The following is a 16,972-nucleotide window of genomic DNA, read 5'->3' as shown; positions in this document are numbered from 1 at the left end:
TTAACATTAAAACATCAAAAGATATCACGAATTTGGACTCATCATAATCAATCAATCATAACCCTGGGTTTTGATTGAAATTCACCATTTTTTGCACATCATGTTCTGCTATTCCTAAGTATACATTTAGATGTTATACAGTATTAGCAAACTTGCACATTAATACTATATACTAAGTTTGGCCCCACCCTGGGGTCAAAACCCCTACTCTGGGGATCATCAAATTTACAATTTTGGTAAAAGACTACTTGCTCTATCCATTTAGTTTCAATTTTGTATCAATAACACTAAAGATGTTATTTATGTGTCAAACATTGGATATTTGATCTCACCCCTAAAATAATTTGTCAGATTATAAGTAATAAGATCAATAGATATTCTACTTGGAGAAAACATTTATTTTCAACACATGGCAATTGGATGCTTTGATGTCTTCTACTGTTATATGAAAACTATGTATTGAATTACAAGAAATATGCCCAGTCTATAAAGTAATGCCAATGATGTGTTTAAAACTTTGGTAGCAGAAAAATATTACTACAGTCTACCTACAGCAAATTTAATATTGTATAGACACTGTCATATAGTTTTGAAATATGTTCATGTCACTCTGAATAGAAGTCAATTTTCAAATCTGGATTTCTTATCCTCTTCTAATTGAGTGGAAGTTGAAACTTGGATAGTATGTTTCATCATCATCTCCTTTTAAAGTGCCAGATTCCTCTGATATGTCAATACTCAATCTAAAATAAACAAGAATATCAGTAAATCTGATGGATGCTCCCCAAATTGCAACTTAACTTCATATGATGAATGACTTGCACAGTGATCAATAACTGTTGAAAGGAAGGTTTCTTTACATATGTGAGGTATGTTGAGTGATGTTGACCTTGAGAGACCTTGGTCCAAAAGATCAATAACTGTTGAAATATAGTGGAAATCCGAAATGAAGTATTTTCATCTATATGGTATATGTTCTGATTGACCTAGACCTTTACAAAATGACCTTGAGTGACCTTTGTCTGAAAGACATTTGCTTATTACTTATTTGTAGGATATACAATGTACATGTACCTGTTCAAAAACTGATGAAATAAAAAACTTTTTACTTATGTAAGGTATATGTTCTGAGTGACCTTGACCTTTCCAAGATGACTTTGGTCCAAAAGTCCCTGTCTCAAGGAATATTTGTGATCAATATCTGATGAAAGGTTTAGGATATGGGAACTTCTATATCAAAAATTTTTGAAATAAGGAAATTTTATGTGTCCTGAGTGACCTTGACCCTTCCAAAATAATCTTGAAAGTCCTTGTCAAGGAACATTTTTTATTAATTATATCAATTTCTGATGAAAAATTTAGGAGATATGAGCTTGGACAGACAGATGGACAGATATAACAGCGACTATATGCTCTCAAAGGAAATGTTTGGGAAGCATAAAAACTCTATCAAGTATCAAGAATTTCAAAAAGGCAGTCAAGCACATCTTCAGTGTATCCATATTAAACAACTGTACAAAGTTTGAGGAACGTTGATCAAGTTAGAGGTGTGAGAGGAGTTGATTACACAAAGTTGGTATCATATTACTGGGATAACTACTTCCCCCCCCCCCTTCACTATTTTATAAGCCCACGCTGTGCAACCCAGCCAACAAATATGGAAGAATTTTTATCTGAACTTCCATAAAATTAACTAGCTTAGATTCAGGATCAACACATAGATAATTACTGATACTCACTCAAATGGATTCAGAAAGGATGATGCACACTTTGGTTTTCTTACTGTACAGAAAAAATTTTTTTGTATCATTTTCATTAGATTTACATCATCTATAAGGGAAATCAATTGAAAATATAAATTGCTTTGGAAAGGTATCTTAAAAATCTTTTTTAATTATAAGATTGAATACCAGAATATCATAATATTACTGTAAAATAAATGCTTTAATTGCATGTACATGCAATTATTGCATGTACATGCAATTATTTACACATGCACAACACGCGCACACATCTCTTGTTTTGATTCATATTTTTGCTATTCAGATAGTGTCAGTTCCATACCTGATTGATGGGCCTGGCTCGAACTCTTCAACACCTGACCCTCCTCTGTAAAATAAAGTACATTTGACCAAGTACTAAAATTTTTCTTTACAAAAGAAACATCAATGTACTATGTATAAGTATATAAACTACTACATGTAGTTATAACAGTCAGCATTGAAATATGACTGAGAATTTAGTTTAATTTTGTATAGGTATTGAAAAAACCCACTAAACAATAGTCAATCCATCTACATATACTGATATTTCACTTCAAGATGAAGAAAAAGTTGAGCTGAATCTTAACATACTGATCACAGGTTGCTTTTCTGGATTCTGCAGAAATATCAGAGATAATGTATTTTCCCGTAAAAGGCTTCGGGTCTGCCTGGCTGTGCACAGGAGTAGAAGTATATTTAACTGAGTGCTGGCTTTGAACATATCTGTAAGAGAAAGTTTATATTTGAATATTACATTCACCTTTGTTTCTACATTGACTATGTAGTACATAAACATAGATATCATTTATATTTATATATTTTCATTATATCCTACTGTGCAATTCTTATTACATCCCCCACATTTTCTTTTAAATTTGATATCTAATTCTGTTGGTAGGGGCTATATGTTAAGAGCAGTTATAAAAGGGGGTGGTGTTGTTGTTGTTGGATTGAGGGTCTGAACCAACACCACCTGAGTAGGGTAGTAAATTAATATATCTAACTTTTTCAAGCACTTTCAGTTGTTCAGTGCTAAATAATAGGCCCTCACTTTGATTGGCCCCTAAAAATATTACATGGGGTGGAACCCATTTCCCCGAGGAAAATTTCTAGATCCAGGCACACAATGACAATGATGTATATGGACAAGCACAATAACAATTACTGGCAAAGGCACATATTATAGATTATATCATAGAAACAATAATATTCAAAATACAATCAGTGATTTGAATGCATGAATATGGCACCAGACAAAATCATATTATGATATACATGTATTACATATATCATATACATGTATTGTATATATACAATTGTAAAGACAACGTTATCACATATATATATATGTAATAGTGTTGTCTTTACATATATATAATGTATAATATATTTTGTATTTCAAATTGAAAAGTATTTAAATTGCCATTACACTGGAATGTGCTTTATGTCCACAGACAGTGCTGCTCATGCACATAGTTTTACAAACTTTGAAGATTTGCTTCAAGACTTGGATATTTTGGGGCATTTGGTGACTAAATGACATATTGAGAATAGAAACAAGAAAAGTACAGGCAGAGCATAGTATTCTAAAAAAGTCATCAGAGATTTAGCAAGTCACAGAAAGGCAGCAGGAAGAATTCAACCTTTCAAGACAACAGCTAGTGTGCACCTAAACTTTGAGGAAGTGATTCGTATACTTCAGTTTATACATCATGTATGTTACTGTATCTGATTGTAAATTTTATAATTCGCTGATATAATTCAGAGTGATCTACAGCAACCTGCTCATAAGCAAGTCAAATATCATATTTATAGTACATGTACATATATTTCATTGAAAAATACCTTTTTGTACAAAACTTATTGCAATGTTATTTGTGAACTCATTTTTTATGGGTATAATATTCATAAATTTCAGAATTTTTTGTAGTTTCTTCATATAATTTCAAAATAATATAAAATGTCATGGCAAAGAATTAAGAAATTGTAGTACATGAGGATAAAATTTTGCCTGGGTGATTTCATGAATGTCATTGTGAACTATCTCAACCCATCCAGTGACACCGTGTACAATGCCACATGTGGGGACCGTGATCGGTGTAGCGCGGGGATGTGAATTCGAAGCGAAGAAAGTAGGTCAATAAGTATTCAAAGATTGATTGTGTTTAATCAAAATAAATCTAGATAGCCAAAAGTATTGCACGGAAGACAGTGGTTATTGGCAAGCTAGCACTAGCAACTGGGGAGTTTAGAACTCTTTGGAAATACCCAAACACTTCGACAATATACAAGTTGGGTAGGGTAGGCGCCGGGTATATTTTTCGGTGTATTTAATGAGAAATCTCCACTCCTACTGCATAAACTCCAAAGTTTTTCTGACCAGAAACATTACCTTTGAATGGGACTCTATATTCGACTGAAAAAAACAACAACACAAAATCATGATATGCCGAGTATTTGACTGAAAACCCTGTGTGGCGTAGGGGGGTGAAAATCTTGTAGCGTAGGGGGACCGAGACTCGCAAAGTTTCTTACCAAAATCCTCATCTTGAACACAGTGAATATATAAATATCAAATTCAAACTTGTTCAAAGTTACTCTGATATTCGTACGATAAACCGATAATGATGAGTGTGACTTTCTATGCCGTTAAATTTTCATTAAAAACCTTTTCTAAAATACCACAATACCAGATGATTAAGACAGTTTCATATTTTAATGAAATTGACATGAACTATTGATAATTTCAGATAATGCAATGACCAGAAAGAAAAACAATCTTTGGTTAAATAAACACAGACACCTGAGGTATGGATACTACTTAGCCCCCACCCCTCCCCCTTATTTTTTGCACCATAATATCTTCGAAATGTGTGGATTCCCTGTCTATCTCACCCTAATATTGATTTATATACAATCGTTTCACTTTTTGGTAAGCTTTAGATATTTACCTTGTACTGGTATTAAAGCTTACAAAAAGTATGAAACGATTACATTACTAGAAATTAGGATGAGATAGACAGGGAATCCACAAATATCGGAAAATTGTCGCCACAAAAACATCAGGGGGTGGGGGTGGTGAGTAGTATCCTTACTTAAGGTGCCTGTGTAAATAAACCATAACGAGTAACACTGCTTTAAAAAATAAAGAGGATTTAGAATCACTACCTAAATGCATTACTCCAAAAAGTTGTAATCTGAATCCTTCTTGGTCCATTAAGCGCAAATCACTCTCAAGAAACTTTACGACCGAAACGTCAACGAATTTCCTATATTTTTGCAGTTACTGCCCTTTCACGGGAAATTGAGGGCGTGCCTAATACTGCGTTTCGATGCGGTCCTAAGCTTCAGATAAAATACATGTAGTATGAACAAAGCTTACGGTAATAAAATCTTTATTATGCTGATCTCGAGCTTTAATAGGTTGCATCATATCTCTAAAAATAACAAGGTTTAGGTTCTTCGATGTTATGAAAAACACTGTTTAGAAAAGTATGGATGACGGGGGGGGGGGGGGGGGGGAGCAAGTCATGTCTATCAAAGTTATGATACAATTACATGTAATACCAAGAATTTCACGAATATCCAGAAATAAAGCAAGATGAAAGCATATGATATATCTGTTTTCAGGCACGTAGGATTTTTCTTCTTCAAAAAAGTGGGGGGGGGGGGGGGGGGGGGTGGGGGGGGGTGGGGGGGGGGAGACGTCCACTTCACAAGCGTCTGAAAATAAACGAAACAAATATAACAAAACCCAGTTTAAATCCTAAATCGCGGGGGATGGAGGGCAAGAGATTGATCGGTTCCTTACAATTCAAATATTATTTTATTAATGGAGGTAGTTTATAGATCAAACTTTGTTCGTAAAATTAACTAACTATGCATGTACAGTAAAAAAAAAAAACCTTTGGCACTCCCTTCTATTGCTACGTGTTTGATAATTATTTTTGTGTACATTTGAGTAAGTTGATTTACACTAACATTGATTTTCAAAAGATCGAATTACACATGAGTAAACATATTTCAACAAAAATATTGCATTAGAGAAGCGTGTTCGATAAAATTAACATGTTGCGGTCATTGACTCCTGATGTACATGTATATTTTTGTCCACAGTGTGAAATGATTACAAGATAATACTTTCATGCTTTGTTTGTACATGTAATTTCTGAAAAGTAATAATGAAAACTTGATATTTTAATGACATCCTTACCCTGGTATAATTTTTTTAGGACTGCGAAAAAAATCACACAAGGGATACATAGATATAATCAATGACTAAAAGTATTGTACAGCGTCAGCAATATCATTTCAAATTGTCAGTAATTACACTATTCCTTAACTGGCACTTATTTACATGTACAATCAGAAATAGTAAATCCTTATAATGCTGCAATGAATTGAGGACCGCAACCAAACTCAGCAAGAGTTTGTTTTAACATGGACCGCAAGCATTCTCTCGCCAAAGGGTGCGTTACGCAAGATTCCCTTACATTTCTGTCAACACTTGCAATCACGTGACAATACAATCAAATGATATACACAGCCATTCTCATTTCCTTTCCTTTTAAAAGTTCTGGCAACATGTGATACATCAGGCTCTTTCATAGCGCACTGACACTTTGATAAGTACATTTTTACCATTAAGCTGTTTGTCTCTTATTTTACAAGTGTTATGGAATATTTTACAGCCTTCCTTACTTTTGATTCCATGTTTACAGTGATCTCTACCACGTGAATGACCTACATTCATACGCATATTACGAAGTAGTTCCAAATTTAGTATCAGAAAACCGCGATTTTAAACAATTTACAGTAAGCACCCATCAAATTGCACCAAAAGCATTTCATAATATGACTAAGAGCGTGTTTGATTACAACAAAACTGGATTCGGTTTTTGAATCTGGTTTCGTAAACCAACTGCTTGTAATCAAACGCTCAAACCGAAACTGGATTTTAGCAAGATGGAACGACCTGTGATTTATTTCTTCTTTTTATTGAATGTTAACCCTAGCTAACGTGTAAATGCGTTTCCATAACCAGTACACATGTATTTACAGGGAACGTCTAGGCCATGTGCGTCTTGCTTTGGTTTTCCGTCTGTTTGGTAATTATATAGGTAAAACTGTCCCAAAATAGCATTCTGTTGTTGACATTTGCACGTACGCAAACTATCTAACAATCTATAAGGATTAACAAATAACAAAACTTCAATAATGAAATGACAAAACTTACGGAACTTTATCGGCCGCCATCTTGAAACCAAAAAATCCAGCCTCAGAGCAGGATTCGCGGTTTCTCGTATCTGGTTCCGGTTTTGCAGAAACAAACGACACGGTTTACGAATCCGGTTTCGGTTTGCTTGTAATCAAACGCGCTCTAAATATTTAGTCCAAAACATAAATGTTGGATTATTAGAAACTTTTACAAGATTTCTGTAAAAAGCCGTTGACAGAGGTCTAGTGTTCGTACAATCTAATTAGAATTAGATGTTAGATCCGCTCACATACTCGCTACACAAACATCTAACATCCCATAGAGGGTCACGTCAGAGGTCAAATTTGCAACAGCCAATCAAATTTCCCCCTTCATATCGCAATTCCATGTATTGTTTACGTAAGGAAGAGAAAAAATGGCGGCACCCACGATCGTGACTTATTTATCGCGTGTTTTGTTTAAATTTTAAACTATGGCGACATCGGGGGATCTTTTCATGTATACTTCAACAAAGATGACGTGTAGCGAGTATGTGAGCGGATCTAACATCTAATTTTAATTAGATTGGTGCTAGTAGCGCACGAACCTTTGAGTGGAGAATAGGACCGCAACGTGTTATGTGCCACCTGTATTCAGGAGGAAATTCTAGTATCTCGCGCTGCACTGTGAAAAATGCCTTAAGTTTGATTTTGACGCATATAATATTTCTCACACAAATCGTATATATGTGCTTGGTTGGTTGGGATTCCATCATATCCTCTACATGCAATCAGTTTTACTCTGCAAAACACACATAAGTTTAAACATATAGATAACCGTCAATCATACACTGTGATTTTACTTGGGTTCCCTTTGAACAAAATGATTTGAGAATTTTCCATATAATTTTGAATAAAGACAATATTCGCTGTGCTGAAGATGTGTATTTTAGTGAGAAACTTTGCTTACGTTAAAAGGATTCTCGGCCCCCTTACGCCACAAGATTTTCACCCCCCTACGCCACACAGGGTTTTTAGTCAAATACTCGGCATATCATGATTTTGTGTTGTTTTTTTTCAGTCGAATATAGAGTCCCATTCAAAGGTAATGTTTCTGGTCAGAAAAACTTTGGAGTTTATGCAGTAGGAGTGGAGATTTCTCATTATATACACCGAAAAATATACCCGGCGCCTACCCTACTTGTATTACTCCATAATTCAATTATTATTTTATAGATTACATGCAAGAAAAGGAATTTAAATTCTAAGAATTGCAATAATCAAAAAGAGTCAAAGCTGAAATTGCACAGTCTAAAGAATTGACAGCTGTTTACATCACATTTATGTGACATTATATTTTGAATTTGACGTTACCTAACTAATATTATCCATATCCATGATGCAGTGTCTGCATTTGATTTCAATTCATGAAAGTGCCAGTATATATATTTTATAATTTATATGTTGAAACACTTTTACATTCTTATTTTGTCCCCCCCCCCCCCATTTTTTAAACAATACATGCAAGAAAGAGGAGAAAATTTACAATAAATGTAAATTGGAATAATAATACTAATACTACTAATAGTATTAAAACCAAATATTGAAGTGGTTTTTATTTAGTTTCATGTTTACACCCCTCCATTTAGAAACTGTTGGATCCACCCGATTTTTTCTCAAATAGGGGGCGCTTAAGTTTCGAACTAATTTTACACCAATCAGACTTTGTTAATACCAAGGAGTGGGGTCTGTCAGCTAACATCCCAGATTGTACTCGTCAATGCTGGTACCGGACATCCATGACTGTACCTGCACACTAATGTCAAAGTCGGAATGTCAGAGCAAGATTTTCCGGATTGTTCAACGTAGCAAATATGTATGACAAATTGTATGAATACATATCCCCGTGTATAATTTTTGGATTTGATTTGATTTCTATGCATAAATCGCCTGTATGGAATGCCGTTATCGCCAAAAAGTAACATTGACCAAGGTAGTAAAGCTGCCGTGTATAAATTTACTGTATTGTATAGAGCGGGATTGGAACATCCACCCTTTCCCCGGGAAAAATGTGATTCTGGACATATTTCTTGGTTGTTCACTATGTTCTATGAATATAATATACTTTTCAATGCAATTCTGATACTTGGGACTCAGACTCGGATATAGAAATTTCATAAAGGAGGGGGTGGGGGGGGGGGGGGCAGATAAATTGTTAATATCGAAAAGCTTGTTTTTACAGCTATAAATTTCTGCATGTATAACTGTATATGAAATTCAAAAAAGTACTCTTCAAACAATGAATTTGAACACGTATTAGTCTACATGCATGGGTGTGAATGGGTGGTGAAAGCAAAGCAAAAAAAAATTTAAAAAAAAATTAACAATTCTACTTGATTGTTTACTTAATTATCTCATGTTTTCAAAAGAAAGATTGAACTGAAAACAGTTTTACAAGTTCACGTCCCATGCATATGAACTACTCGCAGACGTCGGGAGGACTTTGGTAGTATAGGGAGATAAACATCTATGGAGCTGGTTTAATCAATAATGTATTTTAACAATGTTTTGCCTACGAGAGCGAGGCATCAAAACTGACTAAACGAATCATGTATGCAGTATCAACACTAAACAAACAGACCATCACCTGCACGCTTTTATTCAATTTGTCTGGACTAAATTTGAATTACAGAGGTGAGTCGAAGTAACCCAGGAACGGGATCCGGATATCATATTAAATTTCATGATGTCACAACTTCTAATGAGTTTGTGCGCAGATTTGGAAAAACCATGATCTATGAAAGTACCGCATGCCCACTTGTGGCTGTGTCATTATGATAAGGCGGTTCCCCAGGAAATCTGGAAGTGACTTCTTTCCAAATCGTATCAACAGACCAACATAAAAAAAAAACCCGATACTAAGGAGGATAGAAGAAAACATGATATTAAAAAATATTACCAAAAGCAACTCAAACGTGGCAATTTATTTACCCGCCGACAGTAACTTAAAGATCTATATATCTTTTTCAGCAATGGCCAGTGGTAATAAAATTAAGAAAAAGTTATCAATAAATGTTTATGAATTGATTAAACTGTAATTTGACAGAATATATTTCAGACAATTTAACCCTACAAGCTGCTGCATGCAGCCAGTGTTGATAATTGAACCCAAGAGACCAGTTAGAGTATTTCTCATTGCCCTTTATCTAATTAGCATGTTTCTTCATCGTATATGCTTTCAATTGTTTATTTTTTATTATTAAGTCCTATATATTTCACAAGCCATAAAACCAAGACATGCTAAATGTGTTGGAATCATGAACAATATTTAAAATAGACATTCGTGAATACATAAAGATAATTAGTTTTTTAAATCCTATTTAATGAAATGTTTCTTCAATTATCAACTTTAAGGAGCTGCTAGTTGCTTTCAGATAATTCTATTAATTAATCACTGTCTTATTTGACAGAATACATTACAGACAAGTTAACCCTTCAGGCTACTGCATCAAATGTTGACTCCGAGTCCCTAGAGACCCATCATTATTTCCTTTCAGTATCTTTGAAGTTTGTTTACCAAATTGCTATATTTCTATATTGTCTTTATATATTGTTCTGCATTTTTTTAATTCACTCTTTAAAGGGATATGGTAAGTTAATCCATTCAAAATAGATTAAAATCATAAAAACATTGATTGTATTTCATCATCATATTTTGCAATATCACTTTGCAAAGTGGTGATGAGTACATGCGGGAGAAAATTTAATTTTTATTATTTTAGCCTTAAACTAATTTCTGAGACTAATCAAACCAGTGATATAAAATCTTGATTAAAAAAAGAAACCTTTACATGCAATAATCAAGATAGAGAATTATTGATTTCAAGATGATATTTTGACCTGTGAATTTTGACCTTAAACTTGTTAGGGTCTAGGAGGTACTGTAAAATTAAGTATATGTACCATGATTCAGCAAATTTGAATTTCACTCACAGATTCTTATGTTTCAGAGTGTCCTTGAAATTTGACCGTGAAAATCAATAAGAATCATTAACAATCATCAGTTCAAAACGGACAGCAATGAGTCTACTCATAACCAAGTTACCGTTATTAATTTTACTTAAATTTGTCGTTTACCTTTGACCTACATGCATGACCAACTGTAAACTAATATGATAATACCCCGCAGCTGTGTTGACGGATTAAAAGAAAAATAGAAATAATTTATAATCGTGGATCAAAGAAGTACGGATGATCATGATATATTAAAGAATTAGGTGTAATAATGTATCAAAACACAGTTGAAAACATTTTGGGATAGAATAGTGCATTTTATTGTGTTAAAAAACAAAGACCTATTGGAAATGATTAGTGCAATCATACTACATGTATCTACACTTCACAATTCAATGATTAAATGACAATCAAAAGAATTGATAAATAAATGATGAAAAGAAATATGACCCCCAAAGATGGTGGGGGTACAGTATGAGAACGACGTTTATATAACAGCTGTCCTTTGCACCAGACACTCTATACGTTTATTACTTTGCCCACCCTTCATGCATACAGTGTACATGTATGCTACTAAACATCCAAGATTATTTGAAACTATGATGCAACTATGTACCTGTCAAGAATTTTAGAAGGAATTTTGGAAGGATATTCGAGGGGGGGGGGGGGTAAGTAGGTTGTTGAAGTATGACAAGAAAAAATAACGGATAAGTAATCAAAGGTTGTGACATGAAGAAGAATGAAATATAAAGAGTTGGCCAAATAAAAAAAAGTGAGTATTGTATTTGGATGATTGTTATATCTGACGAACAACATTTTTCATTAAAATTTTCTCAAAAAAGTTACTGACCCTTGCGGTTCCTACCAGTGGCAATGCCTTTGTACCTAACTGACTTATTTTTTCTTCGCTCTGGTCAAAGGTGGCTATCAAATTAGTAGTAGTGTGTACTCAGCCTGTAATTCGTCTGTCACATCGACATTAATCATGGTTCATTTCATTTACAACATATTATCGATTTTACAATGAAAACGACTATAATGGGTAATACTCCTCTAAATAGAGTTATATATACACGGAACTTTAAAAAAAAAATAACAAAAACTACTAAATTTTCCTGAGAAATATTTTCATCAGAGTACTAATTTTCGCAAAATTTTTAGACATGTTAAATCGTATTGTACTGAATTTAGATTTTCAATTTCCTTTAAAAAATACATGATAACGGTATGATCAAAGAAAAAAATGATCTTGCTGATCGACGAGATGTTTCATCTAAAATGAGAAATGAAAATAAAAATCTCCAATTCACGACCTAATGTCCGTTTATGAATTTACCATTGTTTGGTTGATTTATATTGTTTAAATGTATTGCAGATTGATGTAAGATTTACATCTTCATTCATACGCACATTAAAAAATCCGAAATATATTAGCCCATTGTTCGTTTAATGTTTAGACCTATTTGTTTCAATTCATTTACTGGTGTCGTGGTGTTTTTGTCAGTTTACAATATATTATGGTTAAACCTAAAAGCTATCAGCCTCTCGCGGTGAAATAAAGATGCATCAATTCAAAGGACGTTTTGTAAACATGTTCGAAGATTGACATTGTCTTTGATGTCGCAAAGTGTGCCTGCGATTCTTAGCCCAGCTGCATCACCAAGCCTAGTCTTCGCTGGTTGGCAATCTCTTGAGGTTAGTATCATTTTCATTCTCACTCTTTAATAATTTTTCTTTATAATATGTAGAAGACAAGCACAGGATGCATCTAAGATGAATTATGAATCGCAATTTGAAATTTTAATATGAGAAGCTTATTAAAGATCTGAAAGTATTTAGATCTCATTTATATTTTGGGTTGTAGGTAACCATTGTAATTACTTCGCTTTATCTTCTAAATTTGAACTTACATTTACATCATAAAATATCTAAGCTCTGGCTTACATAATTAATATAGTTAAAATTGAGTTTTTGTTTTGTTTGATCAACCCAAAAGATTACTTTTCCGTTCAAATTAATTAAACTTGATTTAAAATGCTAAATAGTATATATCATTTGAATTTATCGCTCTTTTCAAACAGTTAAATTTAGTAAAGAAAAGAAAAGTAACGATAATCGATTGTAACAAAGGTAAAGGTAAGATAATAGTACAAATAAAAGAGAGGTTGAGATTTCAAACGTGTACGGGTACGTGTATACTGGTATAAGGGGAATCACCGAAATTACTCGCGTATTACGTCATCACTTTTGGTGATGACTATTAAGGTTTCTACACGTCCTCATAACTTGAGGAGAGGCATTTACACGCAAGTACAAACTTGTAACTTGTAGCTTTTACGATAAAAACTAGCCAATTGATGAATGGGAATTTGATTTTTAAACATTATATAGAATTTCTAGCTTCATTTACACGTATTTTGATCATGTAACATGTTTATCCATATAATGAAAACTGCGCTAAGTCCTCGTACACGTTTATTCTACACGTCATGAAAATCTCAACAGAAAAAAAAAAAAAACCGGGTACGTGTACGTGTAAATATTATACAAGTACCCGTACAAGTACACGTTTGAAATACAAACCTCTCCAGATACACTTACATACTTTTGATTTTGATTCTTTCACTATTTTTTAATACATATTTATTAAATTTACTACCAGTAAAATTATTTTTACTACTGGTATAAATAATTAATTGTGGGTAGCTTTGACCAGTGTTTTATTTTTACTGGTGGTAAAATTATTTTTACTGGTAGGAAAATTAATTTTACTAGTAGTGTAAATAAATAATTGTGGGTAGGATGGCCAATCATAGCCGCCATTTATTATCTGGCTGCCGCCATATAAATTAACTGACGGCCGCTACTTAATTTAACTGTCGGCCGCCACTTATTATCTGGCGGCCGCCAGTTAATTTATTGTGGCGACCGCCAGTTAATTTATTGTGGCGACCGCCAGTTAAAACAAGCGGCGGCCGTCAGTTCATTTATTCACCCCCCCCCCTCTCTCTCTCTCTGTTAGGGTAAGCTACAAAAAAGACATACACAAGTTAAATGAATATTAATTTTGTACCTTGGCACCTACCGGCTTCCGTATTTATTAGGTCACCCCTGAGTTTACTCTTGCAATTGGTTGTCGTCCGTCGTCGTCGTCCGTAACAATTGAACATTTTTAACTTCTTAATAACTACCATTCCAATTCTTTTCAAATTTGGTATGAAGCATCATTGGGACAAAGGGGACATAAATTGTAAATTTCAGGACTCAAGCACTCCTGGGACCCTAGGGGCAGGGCAAAAACTGCCCAAAATTGACCAATTTTCAAAAATCTTCTTCTCAAGAACCACACACGTGAAAGACAAACTAAATGCATAGTGATGTAGAGGAGGAAGGATTCTACCAAAATTGTAAATTTCATGGTCCCCGGGGTAGGGGTTCTGACCCCCAGGGCGGAGTCAAATTCGGTATATGGTGTTTATGTGTAAAACACTTAAATAACATCTTCTTTAGTGCTATTGATACTAAATTGAAAGTAAATACAAATGTAGATATTTAAAAAGAACAGGTAGTCCTTTACCAAAATTGTAAATTTGATGATCCCAGGGGTAGGGGTTTTGGTATCAGGGTGGGGCCAAAATGGTCAGTTATTAAATGTGTGAACAATAGACATTTTTAACTTCTTGATAACTATCATTCCAACCCTTTTCAAATTTGGTATGAAATATATTTGGAACAAGGGGGACCTAAATTGTAAATTTCAGGATTCCTGCACCAAGGTGAATTATTTACCTTTACATCTTCATGGGAATTTTTAAATTCCTGCAGGAATTTGAGATTTCTACGGGATTTATTTTTCTCCGATTGGAATTTTAGAATCATTCCTACGGGAAATTCAATTTTCCTGTCTGAAAATAGAAATTCTATTTTCCTGCAGGAATTTATATTTTTCCCGTAAGAATTTCAAAATTACCATAGGAATTTAAAAATTCGTCTAGGAATTTTACTTTTAATGGTAAATATCTCAACGAACTGGGACATTTATCTCTCTAAAATAAGGATCATAGCTTTACAAAGAATGGTTTTAACAAAGGCATCTGTAGTTTCCCCGAGTTTAGTAGAATAGGCGGGTGCATATTTGCCATGCACTTGGGCTCTGGCAGATTTTCCAAGACAGTATCTATAGTGCTTGATTTAGCAGGACACTTCCATCAAAAACGATAAAAGAATGCAATCGAAATATGTAAAAGGTTTACAATTACTATACCTTATGCCAATTATTATTATTTTTTTTACAATTTGTTTTAGATTATAATTCTAATATAGCTACATCTCTATATCTAATATTAATTGTCTCGCACATGTTTACACTTGTATCAACGATTCATCTTATCTGAGTGAATTGAACAAGTATTGTTTGAAAGTTAACAACATTGTATTCATAGTGGCTACATGAAGACTAAATATTTTTAACAGAGAAGTTAGTCCACAGAAAAAAAAGCCCGACATTGTTGTTCATTGATAACATTGCCCTCTTTGCTTGCAAGTTTTAGAGTTTATCTCATTAAATTTAAAATTGTATGCTTTCTGCTTGACTTTGATATCTATTCAGCTATTCTGAATGAGGTTCTTTCATTATAGGAATGCTACTGTGAATTTCTCTCTGATAAAGTTGTTACATTATACATTTACATGTACTATTCATACAGTCATTCAGGTTCAGACAGGCGGTATATTATTTGCAACTTTTCTGCAATACTATCTCAAACTGCCACCATTACATTGTAATCATCTGATTAACTGTTATAATACCTAAATCATATTATATCGTACATGGATATATACCTAGTTTTGTACAGACATGGATGTAGAATACGTTGTGAATAAAGGACAGGTACAGTCGTGGATGTTGTTAATCAGGCACAGGTACAGTCACGGATGTAAAATAACGTGTGTATAGAGGACAGGTACAGTCATGGATGTTGTTAATCAGGCACAGGTACAGTCATGGATGTAAACTATCTTGTGTATACAGGACAGGTACAGTCATGGATGTAAAATAACGTGTGTATAGAGGACAGGTACAGTCGTGGATGTTAACCAGGCAAAGGTACAGTCATGGATGTAAACTATCTTGTGTATATATACATGACAGGTACAGTCATGGATGTTGTTAATCAGGCACAGGTACTGTCATGGATGTAGAATATCTTGTGTATACTGGACAGGTACAGTCATGGATGTTGTTAATCAGGCACAGGTACAGTTATGGATGTTGTTAATTAGGCACAAATACAGTCATGGATGTTGTTAATCAGGCACAGGTACAGTCACGGATGTAGAATAACGTGTGTATACAGGACAGGTACAGTTGTGGATGTTGTTAATCAGTCACAGGTACAGTCATGGATGTAGAATATCTTGTGTATACAGGACAGGTACAGTCGTGGATGTTGTTAACCAGGCACAGGTACAGTCATGGATGTAAACTATCTTGTGTATACAGGACAGGTACAGTCATGGATGTTGTTAATCAGGCACAGGAACAGTCACGGATGTAAAATAACGTGTGTATAGAGGACAGGTACAGTCGTGGATGTTGTTAATCAGGCACAGGTACAGTCGTGGATGTTGTTAGTCAGGCACAGGTACAGTCATGGATGTTGTTAATCAGGCACAGGTACAGTCACGGATATAGAATAATGTGTGTATACAGGACAGGTACAGTTGTGGATGTTGTTAATCAGGCACAGGTACAGTCATGGATGTAGAATATCTTGTATATACAGGACAGGTACAGTCGTGGATGTTGTTAACCAGGCACAGGTACAGTCATGGATGTAAACTATCTTGTGTATACAGGACAGGTACAGTCATGGATGTTGTTAATCAGGAACAGGTACAGTCATGGATGTTGTTAATCAGGCACAGGTACAGTCGTGGATGTTGTTAGTCAGGCACAGGTACAGTCATGGATGTTGTTAATCAGGCACAGGTACAGT

The 16,972-nt window shown here is 34.3% G+C and overlaps 1 protein-coding gene across 2 annotated transcripts; it reads right to left on the bottom strand.

Annotated features, from left to right (window-relative positions):
- Window positions 1–246: 246 nt before the first annotated feature.
- Window positions 247–7,149, bottom strand: LOC125672127 (uncharacterized). 2 transcript variants are annotated; one of them, XM_048908243.2, is made up of 5 exons: window positions 7,000–7,149; window positions 2,355–2,486; window positions 2,065–2,109; window positions 1,740–1,782; window positions 247–743 (listed from the first exon to the last, which is right to left on the bottom strand). In XM_048908243.2, exons 2-5 carry the CDS (start codon window positions 2,482–2,484, stop codon window positions 644–646), a joined length of 318 nt encoding a protein of 105 aa, XP_048764200.2. In that variant the 5' UTR covers window positions 2,485–2,486; window positions 7,000–7,149; the 3' UTR covers window positions 247–643. The 2 variants fall into 2 exon arrangements, with proteins under 2 accessions (XP_048764200.2, XP_056018530.1); XM_056162555.1 differs by lacking the exon at window positions 7,000–7,149 and having other exon boundaries at window positions 2,355–3,101.
- Between the last annotated feature and the right edge of the window lie 9,823 nt (window positions 7,150–16,972).

This window comes from Ostrea edulis, chromosome 4, assembly GCF_947568905.1.
Source record: "Ostrea edulis chromosome 4, xbOstEdul1.1, whole genome shotgun sequence".
NCBI classification, from domain to species: domain Eukaryota; kingdom Metazoa; phylum Mollusca; class Bivalvia; order Ostreida; family Ostreidae; genus Ostrea; species Ostrea edulis.
This window is presented reverse-complemented; position numbering and strand designations above follow the sequence as displayed.

Bases quoted from the DNA above. Each gene is read 5' to 3' on its own strand.
- LOC125672127 (XM_056162555.1), bottom strand. From the start codon at position 2,568: ATGATATCTATGTTTATGTACTACATAGTCAATGTAGAAACAAAGGTG. The intron at 2,110-2,354 runs GTATGTTAAGAT...TTTATTTTACAG, and splicing joins AGAAAAGCAACCTGTGATCA to AGGAGGGTCAGGTGTTGAAG. The intron at 744-1,739 runs GTGAGTATCAGT...TGTTTATTTTAG, and splicing joins TCCTTTCTGAATCCATTTGA to ATTGAGTATTGACATATCAG.